This window comes from Triticum dicoccoides, chromosome 2B, assembly GCF_002162155.2.
Source record: "Triticum dicoccoides isolate Atlit2015 ecotype Zavitan chromosome 2B, WEW_v2.0, whole genome shotgun sequence".
In the NCBI taxonomy this organism is placed as follows: domain Eukaryota; kingdom Viridiplantae; phylum Streptophyta; class Magnoliopsida; order Poales; family Poaceae; genus Triticum; species Triticum dicoccoides.
The window spans coordinates 614313838-614328236 of NC_041383.1; the positions used below are offsets into that span (position 1 = coordinate 614313838).

At 47.3% G+C, this 14399-nt stretch overlaps 1 protein-coding gene across 1 annotated transcript; it reads left to right on the forward strand.

Annotated features, from left to right (window-relative positions):
• The first annotated feature begins 10093 nt into the window (after window positions 1–10093).
• LOC119365165 (probable methyltransferase PMT15) lies at window positions 10094–13637 on the forward strand. Its single transcript, XM_037630761.1, has 6 exons — window positions 10094–11029; window positions 11647–11857; window positions 11939–12236; window positions 12320–12712; window positions 12806–12883; window positions 12976–13637. The coding sequence occupies exons 1-6, from the start codon at window positions 10313–10315 to the stop codon at window positions 13196–13198; spliced, it is 1920 nt and encodes a 639-aa protein (XP_037486658.1). The 5' UTR covers window positions 10094–10312; the 3' UTR covers window positions 13199–13637.
• The last annotated feature ends 762 nt before the right edge of the window (window positions 13638–14399 follow it).

The window sequence follows — 14399 nt, forward strand, 5'->3', positions numbered from 1 at the left end:
GAACTCCTCACTAACAAGAAACCCAATGTGAGTTACTTCAAAGTCTTCGGTGCTAAATGTTGGATTAGAGATCCTCATCACAACTCTAAATTTGCACCGAAAGCACATGAGGGTTTTATGCTTGGTTACGGATAGGACTCGCACACCAACAAAGTCTTCAACACCGTTCTTCACAAGGTTGTTGAAACTGTAGATGTGTGGTTCGATGAAACTAATGGCTCGCAAAGAGAGCACCTACCTTCTGTGTTAGATGAACCAGCACCTGAGGAATCTATCAAGTTCAAGGCTACTGAGGATGTCATTCCCACCGAAGAATCTGCTGAAGAATTCTTTCCAGAACGCGATGAACGTCGAGCTGGCGCACCTGAAGAAAATGGTGCTGAGGAAAATGCTCCTGAAGAGAATGCGGATCAAATTCCTCGAAGACAACCCGCTCATCCTCGCATTGCAAACGAAGTGCAAATCGAGAAGATATCGATGACATTGAAGCACCAGGTCCTCTCACATGCTCAAAATCTTCACATTTATCTAACTTTTGGGGGCACTTTGCTTTTATCTCTATCACAGAGCCCACTAAGGTAGATGAAGCATTTCTGGAGCCTGAGTGGATTCATGCTATGCAAGAAGAATTACATCGTTCGAGCTCAACACGTCTGGGAACTGGTCAAACGTCCAGATCCTTGCAAGCTCAACATTACTGACACAAAGTGGATCTACCGCAACAAGCAAGATGAAAATGACCTTGTGGTGAGGAATAAGGCACGACTTGTAGCTCAAGGCTACACACAGGTTGAAGGAATTGATTTCGATGAAACTTTTGCACCTGTTGCTAGACTTGAGGCTATTCGCATATTACTTGCTTATGCTAACCATCATGATATTATCTTACAACAAATGGATGTGAAAAGTGCATTCGTCAATGGTAAGCTTGAGGAAGAAGTATATGTTGCTCAACCCCCAGGTTTTGAAGATCCAAAACATCCTGACAAAGTCTTCAGACTCAATAAGGCCTTGTATGGCCTCAAGCAAGCCCTTCGGGCGTGGTACGATACTTTGAAGGAATTCCTCATGAAGAAAGGCTTCAAACCCGGTTCACTTGACCCAACACTTTTCACTAAATCTTATGATGGTGAATTGTTTGTGTGCCAAATTTATGTTGATGATATCATTTTTGGCTGTACTGACCAATGATATAGTGATGGATTTGCCTATATGATGAGTGAAGAATATCAAATGTCTATGATGGGAGAATTTAAATTCTTTTTAGGTCTCCAAATTCGTCAACGGCGCAATGGCATATTCATTTCTCAGGAGAGAAATACCTCAAGGACGTATTGAGGAAATTCGGCATGCAAGATTGCAAAGGGGTCAAAATTCCAATGCCCACAAATGGCCATCTATGCACTGATGAAAATGGTAAAGACTTCGATCAAAAGGTATACCGCTCCATGATTGGCTCTTTATTGTACCTATGTGCATCTAGGCCAGATATTATGCTTAGTGTTTGCATGTGTGCCCGATTTCAAGCTACACCGAAGGAATCACACCATAAGGCGGTGAAGCATATTGTTCAATATCTAGCTCACACACCAACACTTGGATTATGATATCCCAAGGGATCCTCGTTTGATCTCATTGGATATTCAGACTCAGACTATGCTGGCGATCGTGTGGACCGCAAGTCAACGTCAGGCACATGCCATTTTCTCGGACGATCTTTGGTCTGTTGGTCCTTGAAGAAACAGAACTGTGTATCACTCTCCACTGCAGAAGATGAGTACATTGTTGTTGGATCGTGTTGTGCTCAATTACTATGGATGAAGTAAACACTCAAGGACCATGGCATCAACGTGAAGAATGTGCCTCTCTACTGCGACAATGAGAGCGCTATCAAGATTGCTCATAACCCAGTTCAGCACTCAAAGACCAAGCACATCCAGATTCGTCATCATTTTCTTCGTGATCATGTGTTGAAGGGCGATATCTCCATCAACCATGCAAGCACTGAAGATCAGTTGGCCGATATCTTCACTAAGCCCTTGGATGAGAAGAGATTTAGCAAGTTGCGGTGTGAGCTAAATATCCTAGAATCTTCGAATGTTCTCTGAAATGGACACTCATCCTAACACTTACGCTGACTTGATGACTTAGATGCGCAACACACGAGGTAACGTTTTTCTTCAATTAATGAAGACTAACCCTCTAAGTGTGAAGAAATTGATTCTCAGAGCCCTACGACAATTGTACGCAGTGTCTGAAATCAACCTTCTTATACGATGGGTTACGCCACCAACCAAAGTTGAAAATCTTCAATTTGAGTTTTTTTCTTCGTTTTTGAAACTCCTCGGTTTTTCAAATTCTTCAACTTTGCATTGTCTTCACTCTTTCCGTCGTTATTCTTCATTGGCTATGTATTTATATGAGTTTATGTCCTCTACAGCATACACTTATTGTTAATTCTTCAAGTTGATTTCTTCTGCTAAGTGAATGTGATCGGACCTTTCCCCCTCTATGCTAAAATCAACCAAGTCTGTTCACAAATTCTTCATGTGCGTTCTATTTGAAACTCGTTCAGAATCTTCACTGTGTCCTTGACAGCTGAAGAAATTGCGAACGGAACCTTTAACTTATCTTATCTGAATTTTTGGCTTTGCCGCTCAAACTGTTCCGCATCCCACGACAATACTTATCTATTCACCCACGATCATACACGATCGCCACCTCTCAGTACGTGGGTGACACATGTCCAGCGAATGAGAAGGGCTAGGGGCACGTTCGTTCGATTTCCTCGGGCGTAGAGTGTTTCACTTCCACTATAAATACCCCTGCTTCTTCTTCACTTCGTTTTTTACTTCGCTCGCTCTCACTCCCACTCGAGCTTCCCAAACCCTAGCACCGCCGCTACTTCATCATCGCCGGTGAGGAAGAGCTTCAATGCCTCGACCTCGTTGCCGTCATACTCGCGCCGGTTGCGGATTTCTTCACTCCTCCGCCGCCGTAGCCGTCTTCCTCTGCCGAGTTAGGGCGTGGAAGATCTGAACTGACGAACTTCACATCTACACTTCCTAGTTCGTCGAGTTCTTCATTTTGGATAATTAAAAGTTACTTTTACTACCCTCTTTGATTCATATGTTTTCCTGAAAATCTTCAAAGGTGTTTATTCTTCAACTCTTCACACATATGAACACCTCATATGTCATCTGCTCTTGATTCGTTTCTCTAAGCGATGATTTTATTCAAGATTCCTCAATTGTGTGGATTTTCAATCTGTAAAACTCTGGAACCTAAGATTAAGAACGCTTAGTGAAATTCTTCAAGACTCATCTGGTCAAATTCCTCAAACCTATTCTTTTTGAAAATCTTCTCAGAACGCATATGACCTCTCCAAATTCCTCGCAACTATACTCTGTTCATAGGTACTCATGTCCGCTGCTGAATCACTAGGTTCTCATCAACTTAACTCATTTGCAGCGTTCCTCGAAGACAAGTTGCATACCTCTTTAGAAACTTCAGTTGTTCATATTCCTCAGCTGAAGAAAATGGCTGAAGGTAAGAAGCCACATAAGGGAGGAAAGAGGCTTGAGGTCAATACTTCTTTTGAAATCCCTGAGGACATTTATGCTGGGTACTGCACACCCCCTGAGGAGGATAGAAATCAGTGCAAGGTGCGCATTCAAAAGATTGAAAGGAGATGGGCACGGGAATGGAGGGAGTACAGGTATGTTACTCTCAAGTACATGAAGAAATTTGCACTCAACCCTCCATGCTCAAGACCTCCATTGGCACCAGGCCAATTGGCAGATCCCACCAGCCTCAACCGCGGTGAGGACTGTGCTGATTAATGGGCAAAGCGGCAGGCCAAACTGGCCAAGCAAGCAAAGGAAGCGGTGAGGAAATTCAATGCAGACTCTGCTGCGGCTGCTGAGGCCTCTGCTAGTAAGCCGAACAGGGCGATGCCTAAGAATCCTGCGCATAAGTCAAGTGCTTCTCCTTCAATGCCCTCATGGCCAAGCTCCTCGGCAATGCTCTCAGGGCCAGATTAGCCCTCACGGCTAATTCCTCAGACTGCTCCTCCTTCGAAGTCCTCAGCTCCTCCGACAAAGTCTTCAGCTGCTCTGACCAAATCCTCTGCACATGTGCATCTTGCCACGTGCCAAAGGACTACATGCATCTCAATTGCCTCAGGAGCATCTGCAAAGTTCCTCTACTGCACCAAATTCCTCAGCTGGCCCCTCTCTGCTGAAGAAAAAGGCCACTGCTGGACGAGGCCTTCGACCAAGTCCTCACAAGAAGCAGGTCGCCTTCCAAGTGCCCTCTGATGACGATGTGGCTGATGATGAAGAACTTGCCGAAATCATCAGAGATAGGCAGGCCAGGGCCGCTAGAGCCAAAGGCAGCAATGTGCCACTGCTATTGGATCCAAAGTTGATCCTCGACTTCATTGACCTATGGCACAAAGACCCTAACACACCTTTGCCGGAGATGAATCTCACTCCTGGTCAAAGTCATGTTCTGACCGCCTTCATTGAGGAAGAGAAGTGGAAATTTGAAGAAGGTAGAAGACTGAAGAAAGCGTGGTACAAGAAGCACCGCTACCTCAAGGACAATGTCCTCACTCTTACCCCTGATCAACTCATTGCCTTGCAAGCTGAAATCAAGCAACTGATTGATGAATTCAATCACTACTATGCTGATTGAAAGGGCGCCAAGGTCCGGTTCGTCAATTTGACAAAGAAATTCACTTCAAGTGCTGCTACTCCTGTGCACATTGAACTTACACCGGCTGAAGCATCTGCTCAGCCTACTGAAGAGCATGCCAGCACCACTAATAACAATCAGGCTGCTGAAGAAAATGAGAGTACCAGGGCTGATGACTGCATTCCAGCCGCTGAAGAAATTGCGAGGGCATCCACTAGCGGTGCGCCTGAAGAAAATGAAGAAGTCAGGGCAACTGCATCAGTTGCGCCTGAAGAAACTGAACCAAAGTCCTCTACACCTCTTGCGCCTACACCCACTCCGATCCTTCCATATGCATCAGATGCGAAGAAGACCAAGGCTGCAGAGCGTGCAGCTGTGAAGAAAAGGAAGGCATCAACTTCATAAAATTCTTCAGCTTCAAAGAAGATGAAGCATCTGACTAGCTCAATTGACAATCCAATTGATGTCGTTCCTGTCTCTTTCATGCCATCAAAGGACCTTGTTCCTTTTTGTGAAGATTATGTGATTCCCAATGAATCCGATGAAGAGAATCCTTCTCCTACTTCATCAGAGCAGTTGGATGAAGAAATTGAAGTGGATGCAATCCCTTCAACCCCAGTTGTTTCCTCGCCTATGCCTCAGTTCACTGCTGAAGAGGCAGGTGTTGCAGAAATGGAAGATGAGGATGTGGACATTGGCTGTACCACACCTGTGCTGAATGATGACTTTTGGGAAAGTCAGCACCCAAACTCTTCAATGTTCACTCCACTTCAAGCAATTCCTCAGTCCCCTACTGCTACTGAAGTACAAATGAGATCTTAAGAACCACGTGCAACCTCGTCTGTCCATGAAGAAATTCCAGCCACTAGTGCTGAAGAAATTGTAAATGAAGAAATTGAAGACCCAGGCTGCAGCTGAAGAAGAGCCCGAAATTCCTCAGTCTGTGGATCCTGAGATTGTGATTCCTGGGGTGGTAATGCAATTAACTGGCACTCCTCAACCCAAGCCAAAGGATCCCTTCTCAAAGAAGGAAAAAATTCAAGGCTGATGATTTCTTTGGCGAGCATGTGTTCTTCACTGAGTCCAACTTCTATTCTTCACTGCTCTTCAACAAAGACAAAGTCTTCGACCACGAGCATATTCCTCACGTGGACATGGAATCAATGCCTTGCTTCTCTCAAGTCCTCAGTATGCTTCATGATGCAGGCTTGCTCAACTTTTGCTCAGACATAGTTGATTGGAATGAAGAGCTTATTCTTCAATTCTACGCAACGCTGCACATCACAGGTGAAGCTGATGACATCAACTCTTGGGTGTTGGACTGGATGACCGAAAACACTCATTACAAGGCACCGGCCTCTGAATTGCTTCGTGCCCTGCCAATCAGTCCTCCACCTGACGATGCTCGTTGTCTGTACGATGAGCCTGAACTCACTGCTCATTACATGCAAGTGCTCATGAAGCCTCTGAAGCCTGGTCAAGCCCCAAGGACCAAATTCCTCATGAAGGAATTGTTGTATGTGCCAAGAACCATCTATCGCATTTTGACGAAGACTATGAGTCCCATCAAAGGCCACGACTCATCTGATGAGGAAATTGTTGGGATGATGAAGAATATGCTATTCAACATCATGCATGGCATCCCTATTAATTATCATGATTTCTTCATGAGGACTCTGGCGAATGTTGCACTTTCACCGTTTGACTTGAAGCCTTATGCTCCGTGGATCATGAGATTCCTCAGAACAAGGTCTTCACTCAACTACAAAGGTGACTTTCAGAATCACCTCAGCTACTTGCCCCCGATTGAAGTCCTCAGGCGGACATATTCCTTAGCTGATGAGAAGGGCAAGACACCAGCTGTTATCGATGAAGGCATTCGTCCATTGGATGGTCAGTTCCGCAAAGCTGCATCTTATTCCACCAATGATGACTCTGCCACTCATGATTCTGCTGCCAATGCTCCCAAGTCAAGTCCTCAAGCTACTGCTCCTCGTGTGATGACTGACCGTGAGCTGCTTCTAAGTCTTCACCAGAAGATGGATCAAAACCACAAATGGGTTAAGCGTCAGTTTGGCTCTATTCTTCACAACATGACTTCTACACATAATGTAGTGAAGGAAAACCATCACTACCTTCATGAAGTTTTTGATCGCACCTGGGCTATTCTGTCTCATCTCTATGGTGAAGAAGATCTGAAGCAAATGGGCTTCAAGGAAGATTTTGACTGGTCTGCTCCTCCACCGAAGAAATTTAAGAAGGTCAAGGTTCCTTTCTTGGTCGCCAGTTCATATTCTTCATCACGCGACACGGACGAGTTCGAAGACTTGGACGACACTGCGGCAGACCCTACAACGACTCAAGACCCCAACGACGCTGGCGCTCCTCCATCATCATGATATTCTTCAGGGGTGTTAGTCCTCATTTTCAACCCTTTTGGTCATTCGATGACAAAGGGGGAGAAATTTGAGTTAGTCTTCAAGCGAGTCTATCTTATATGGGCGTTTTTTTAAGTTACAACTCTCGTTCTTTTGATGACTTTGCTGGATCGAGTTGTAATCTTAAACTCTATGGTGGCCTGATACTTTTGCTGAGTTCTGCATGCTTATTCCTCATTAATGTCAATACACGCATGCTGAATTACATCAGTCACCATATTTCATCACACATTTCAAAATTCTTCATATTACATGTCAAATGCGTGTATGAATTACAAGATATAGGGGGAGATCTCCATGATTATACTCTTCAAGTGTGCATTGCTTCAAAAGCAAATTCCTCACTATGCACATCTTCAGGGGAGTTCCTCTATATCTTGCAATCAAATTCCTCAACATCAGTATTTACACTTCATATGTTTATCCCCCTTGAAAACTTAACCTATATTGTCATCAATCACCAAAAAGCGGGAGATTGTAAGTGCATCTAGTGCCCCTTAGTGATTTTGGTGTATTGAAGACTTATAGGTTAAGGGACTGATGCCTTTGTGAGTATACACAGGTCTATAAGTCTATGAGGAGTTTGATATTTACAGAGAAAGTTGACCCCTAAAACTGAAGTTCTTCAACTGAAGACTTTGGATATCTGAAGACTTTCTAAAGACTTTGAAAGTGAAGAAATTGGTGTGACCTTGAAGACTTGGCAATCATTCGAGGAACATGAAGCATGAAGACTTTTGTTTTCGTAGTTTCATTTTCTCTTTTTTGAGTCATAGGAAACACCATACTGTTAAAGGGGGTCGAGGAAATACTAAGGAAAATTTTCCAAGTGATGCTCAACTCAAAATCCTACACCTACCAATCCCTTCGAGTGAAGCCATTGGAAATCTCATACAGTTCAGTCAATTTCTTCAGTAACAGAGACGAAGTTCTTCTAGCTGCTGAGGAATTTGTTCTGACTGAGAAGTTGGGAATTCGTCAGTGCGAATTGCCTACACAGTGAGGAACATGATAGCCCTGAGGAATTTGATAGTCAAAATTCCGACTGTTGCTGTGCTATGCGCCAGCTATCCCAAAATATCTATCCACCTAATGGTCATATCATTTAAGGGCATTTATGTCTTATCATGTCGGCCTGCTCCCTAGGCTATAAATAGCCGCCCCCCTACAACGACTAGCTGGTTGGCTGCTCCGAGAGAAACTGACACTTGTCATTTGAGAGCATCCCATCCTCCAAGGACTTTGAGCGAAAATCATCAAGTGAGGAAAACCCAAACCCAACACACATACAAACCCAAAGTGATTGAGCATCACTGAAGAGATTGATCATGCGTGGATCCGACGCTTGTTACCTTTGAAGACTGTGCTTTTTCCAGACGGTTAGGCGTCATGGTCTAGAGCATCCAAGAGGAATTGTGGATCGCCGGGTGACCTAGTCTGTGAAGGTTTGGAAGTCCCTGAAGACTAACAAGAGTGATTGGGCGAGGTCTGTGTGACCTTAGCTCAAGGAGAATACGGTGAGGACTGTGTGTCCGGGACTGTGTGTCCTCGAGTTTAAATACTCAGCCGCTCCAACCAGACGTACAACTGAGACAGCAGTTGGAACTGGTCTACCAAATCATTGTCTTCACCAAGCTTACTGGTTCTATTTTCTTAACTCTTTCATTTCCTCAGTTATGTTGTTGTGTGCTTGTTCATTTCTGTTTGAAGACTTTGACTGAAGACTTTCTCAATTTCCTCAGTTCAATTTCTTTAGTCAGTTCGTCTTCATCTTGTGTTATCCTGTGCTTACACTTTCAGTACTCTGTGCTTGTCTTCATTCCATCATGATGACCATGCTTGTGTTCTGCTATGTTTACTTTTGAGTACTTATTCCGCTGCAAATAGTTCTTCATTTAGGAATTTCCTCACCAGCAAATTCCTCAGTGAAGAATTCATAAAAGTCGCCTATTCACCCCCTCCCCCCCCCCTCTAGTCGATATAACGCACTTTCAAAACGGTCATTTTAAACGTTCTCGTTAGCTATGCCCATGACTGATAAAATCATAGATGCCAGAAATTCAATGCAGCACATATCTTTACTTAATTAAAAAAGAGTAAAGCTCCTTTTTCTGACAGCAGAATGCTTCATCAACCGATTCTGCCTGCTCCCACCACGTCCCTTCACCCTTTTTTGGCACATTTGTGTACGCTAATCAACCACCTTAATTTACTTAACTTATGTATCAATTTCATCTTGATTTATTTACCAAACATTTTTTTAAGAAAAAGGAGATTAAAACCCTTGACCTCTAAAAACAAACAAACATTTATGTACACAATCACATGCAGGATTTGATAAACATTTGTTTATACAACCAGAAGCAGGATTTGATAAATATTTATTTACACAATCATAATAATATGATCCGGTAAATCTCAAATCACGTAGCAGAATATTTATATCCCGTTGCAACACACAGACATTACGGTAAGCATGCTCAATTTGCATCGCTCGACCCTCTGTGAGCTGCATGCCGGCGACCAAAGACGCCCATGTTACCCAATCGTCTTTTGCTCACTGCACGCAATCTGCAACCGCCGTCACTGTGCCGATTCGGCCTAGGCCCAGGAGCTAATTGTACTCGCTCCACTGCATCCCTGCCGCACAGTTTCGCTTTCCTTACCAAGCAAGGACCGGAGCGTGAGCCAAACATTTACTCCAGTGGTTTAATTCCTTACCAAAACCGCAAGCGGCGGCAGCCGCAGCAGCAGCAGCAGAGGACCGCAGATACGCTCGTCACACTCTACGAATACCGTGTGACGCCTTTAATGGCAGACCGGAGGCCAGCCCAAGTACAGTTGCCAAATACCAAACGGCGACCGGGCGCAAGCTGGGGATTTCGGAGCGCGATCCTCCGCGTGCTAAATTTAACCCCGAGCCGGAGCCCGAGCCGCCGCTCTCCCATGCCAAATCGAACGCACCTACGCGTCTCCCTTTCCACGGCCCCTCCACCTAATCAATCGCCCGGCTCGGCTCCCTCGGCTACCCTACGCGGTACGCCCCCAATCCGAGGCCAGAACTTTTAAGGCAGCACGGGGAGGCGCAGTGCAGAAAGCGAAACGCCCAGCCAGTCCAGTCCAGTCCAGCGGGGGCACGCAGGGGAGAGGAGAGCAGAGCGAGCAGGGGGGAGGCGATGATGGCGGTGGGCGCGAAGCTGCACCTCTCGCCGGCCGCCCGGCGCCCGACGCTGCCCCAGCTCCTGGCCGTCGCGCTGCTCTGCTCCGCGTCCTACCTCGCCGGCATCTGGCACCACGGCGGCTTCACCGCTGCCCCCGCGGCCGGCGGCGGTGGCGCCTCCCCCTCCCCCGTCTCCATCGCCACCGCCGCCTCCGTCGCCTGCGTCTCTCCCACCACGGCCGGCGTCGCCCGCGTCGGCGGCGCCCCCCTCGACTTCGAGGCGCACCACGCCGCGGACGACACGGAGGCGGTGAACGCCGCGCCGGCGCGGCGCGCGTACGAGGCGTGCCCGGCCAAGTACTCCGAGTACACCCCGTGCGAGGACGTGGAGCGGTCGCTGCGGTTCCCGCGCGACCGGCTCGTGTACCGGGAGCGCCACTGCCCGGCGGAGGGCGAGCGGCTGCGGTGCCTCGTCCCGGCGCCCAAGGGGTACCGCACCCCGTTCCCGTGGCCCACCAGCCGCGACGTCGCGTGGTTCGCCAACGTGCCGCACAAGGAGCTCACCGTGGAGAAGGCGGTGCAGAACTGGATCCACGTCGACGGCGACAAGTTCCGCTTCCCGGGCGGCGGCACCATGTTCCCCCACGGCGCCGGCGCCTACATCGACGACATCGGCAAGCTCATCCCCCTCCACGATGGATCCATCCGCACCGCGCTCGACACCGGCTGCGGGGTAATTAAACTAACTGTTCCATTCTCAGTCGCTTGTCCTTTCATCTCACTATAATCGCATGCCGAAAGGAAGCATCTTATGATAAAAATCCGGGGGTTAATTGAGGTTGAGGAACAGGGGACGGGGATCTCGGGAATGCCGGAATGGGATTTGCTTTGCGGGTGTCTGAAGTTTCCAGACTGCATGATCGTGGTCTGGGCCTTGTGCGCAAACGGGTCTGGCCCGGGAACGAGCTTTACTCCTTTAGAAAACCAGAGTAGCGCTGAACTTTTCACATTCTGTAACGTAGCCAGCTGTAAAGTATCCCACGTGCACAACAGTTAGAAATCTGCACGCCGAGCTTGTCATTTGCGTTTGTTCTTTGCCGGATCAGATTCTTGGAATGCACTATGTTATCTGCTGTGTGCAGTGATGTTGAATTGGATTGCCCAGTCACAGTTCCACCACAAATCATAGTAGCAGCCCTGCGTACTCTGAAGAAGATCAGCAATTGTTGCTATTTTGACCTGGTCATTTTGATCTGTTTGTTTGGCTGATAAGCTGATTGCACCATTCATGCATAGTAATTTGGTTTTCAGTTACTGAATGTGGTGCATTGCGCTGCTCTCTGCATGCAGGTGGCGAGCTGGGGAGCGTACCTGTTGTCACGCAACATCCTGGCCATGTCGTTCGCTCCGCGGGACTCGCACGAGGCGCAGGTACAGTTCGCGCTGGAACGCGGGGTGCCGGCGATGATCGGCGTCCTCGCCTCCAACAGGCTCACCTATCCTGCACGCGCCTTCGACATGGCGCACTGCTCCCGCTGCCTCATCCCCTGGCAGCTCTACGGTATGTACCTCTCTGATCGCCCCTCAAACCATCAGGCATCGATAAATTTTCACTGGACTTAATGTGCACATGGACACGCAGATGGGCTGTACTTGATCGAGGTGGATCGCATCCTTCGTCCTGGGGGCTACTGGATCCTGTCCGGGCCACCGATCAACTGGAAGAAGCACTCGAAGGGGTGGCAGAGGACCAGGGAGGATCTGAACGCAGAGCAGCAAGCCATCGAGTCAGTCGCCAAGAGCCTCTGCTGGAAGAAGATCAAGGAGGTTGGCGACATTGCGATCTGGCAAAAACCTACCAACCACATCCACTGCAAGGCCTCCCGCAGAGTCATCAAGTCCCCGCCGTTCTGCTCCAATAAAAACCCAGACGCTGCCTGGTAAAGTAGTTGCTCGATTACTTACAGTGCCATGTTATTATCCATTTTGAAGTCCAGCTCACGGCCATGATTCATGACTGTAGGTACGACAAGATGGAGGCTTGTATAACTCCCCTCCCGGAGGCTAGTGACATCAAGGAGGTCGCCGGCGGTGAGCTGAAGAAGTGGCCGCAGAGGCTCACTGCCCTGCCACCCAGAATTGCCAGTGGCAGTATTGAGGGGGTCACTGCCGAAATGTTTAACGAAGATACCAAGTTATGGAAGAAGAGAGTTGGGCACTACAAGTCCGTGATAAGCCAGTTTGGGCAGAAGGACCGGTACCGCAACTTGCTCGATATGAATGCGCGCTTTGGCGGCTTCGCTGCGGCATTGGCGGGTGACCCTATGTGGGTCATGAACATGGTCCCAACCGTTGGAAATTCAACGACCCTTGGGGTGATATACGAGCGTGGCCTCATTGGAAACTACCAAGACTGGTGAGTTCTTGCTCTGCAAACATGGCTCCTCTATGCCGGTGATGAGGATCATGCATTTGTTGGGGTGTGTAACCTCTCTCTGTGTTACTGCAGGTGCGAGGGCATGTCCACCTATCCCCGGACCTACGACCTCATTCATGCTGATTCAGTTTTCAGTCTGTACAAGGACAGGTAAACACAAGCTGCAGTTGGCTAATTCAAATCATATAAGCTGTTTTCACCTGGTTATACAATCTGATAAATTTGAGCTTGTGGTTTGCAAGGTGCGAGATGGACACCATCCTGCTGGAAATGGACAGAATCCTGAGGCCGGAGGGCACGGTGATCATCAGGGACGACGTGGACCTGCTAGTGAAGATAAAGAGCGTCGCGGACGGGATGAGATGGAATAGCCAGATCGTGGACCACGAAGACGGTCCGCTCGTCCGGGAGAAGCTCCTCCTTGTTGTGAAGACATACTGGACACTCGGGGACGAGAAACAATAGGAACGCCCCGAAATAAAGCATGAGAAATGAGAAAATTGACAGATACTGGGCAGATGTCACACACATCTGGCTTCCTCTCACCGTGTTCGCCCTGTGGTTTTGAAGTTTTATCTTGTTTGGGTAGTTCGTTTGGTGAAATAGTTAAACATAGTGGAGACATTTTTTTTAGAAAAGGGGGACTCCCCGGCCTCTGCATCAGAACGATGCATACGGCCACAACATAGTGGAGACATGCCCAAGTCTGTTAACAGAGGGCAAGCCTGCCAAGATTTTGACATGGGGAAGGACAGCCAGCCAAATGGGGTAGACAGAGATTTCATTGTGTTCCTTCCTGTACAAAGAGTTGGTTATGTGTAAGTTCCCCTCGGCTGTTCTGTCTTCCTTACTGAATCAAACCCAAGAATGATAAGAGTACTTTCTTCGGTGGTTTTGCCCTTAACTTTTTCTTTTGACGGGAGTAATTTGGTTCTAACTGGTTTGACCGTGATGGTGAAACCAGACTAACCTAACTGCTAACGGCACGTAATTCGTCGTGAAACAGCCGCGGTGCTAAATGCATGCGCGGCGTTTCCGTCCATGCGCATGGGACTGCCGCTCTGAACTTACCATTGCCTTTGACCTTCCATCTGATTGTAAAGTTTGGTGTACCACACTAAAGCAGCCGTAGCTCAAGCTTCAGCTTTCAGCTTCTTTTTTTTTTTACAGCATAAACCTGTTTTTCAGAGGGAAAAGGGCGAGCTAACAATTACCGAAACTTGTAGATGAAATAAGGAGGTTATATATCATTTTCTGGGTCAGCGTCTCCCCGATTTTTTTGTGCAGACGTCAGGGTCGGTGCTGAAAGCAGGAGAGCAAGGCAGACCAGGCAAAATTTGCCAAAAATCTGCCAGAAAACTGTCAGCCAAGTGAGCGGATTTCGTGGCAGATATATAACAAAAATCTGTCCTTGTCACGCCATACTGTTCTGTCCCCTACAGAGATAACGTTTTGTTTTGCTGCAAGTTTTCTTCTAGCGAAATGCAAAACTTAATTAGTGGCACATTTTTCTTCTCAAAAAGGAACATAGTACATACTCCTCATCAGTGGTAAAAAGGAAAGGTTGCTCGACTCATTTTGGTTACAGTGCTACTCAGTGGTAAAAAAAGAAAACAAAAGTTAAATATGAGTATTTAACTTTAGGAAATGAGAAAGGTGGATCTTG

Coding starts and splice junctions, on each gene's coding strand:
- LOC119365165 (XM_037630761.1), top strand. CDS start 10,313: ATGATGGCGGTGGGCGCGAAGCTGCACCTCTCGCCGGCCGCCCGGCGC. Junction 11,030..11,646: donor CGCTCGACACCGGCTGCGGG/GTAATTAAACTA, acceptor CTCTGCATGCAG/GTGGCGAGCTGGGGAGCGTA. Junction 12,237..12,319: donor AAAAACCCAGACGCTGCCTG/GTAAAGTAGTTG, acceptor TCATGACTGTAG/GTACGACAAGATGGAGGCTT.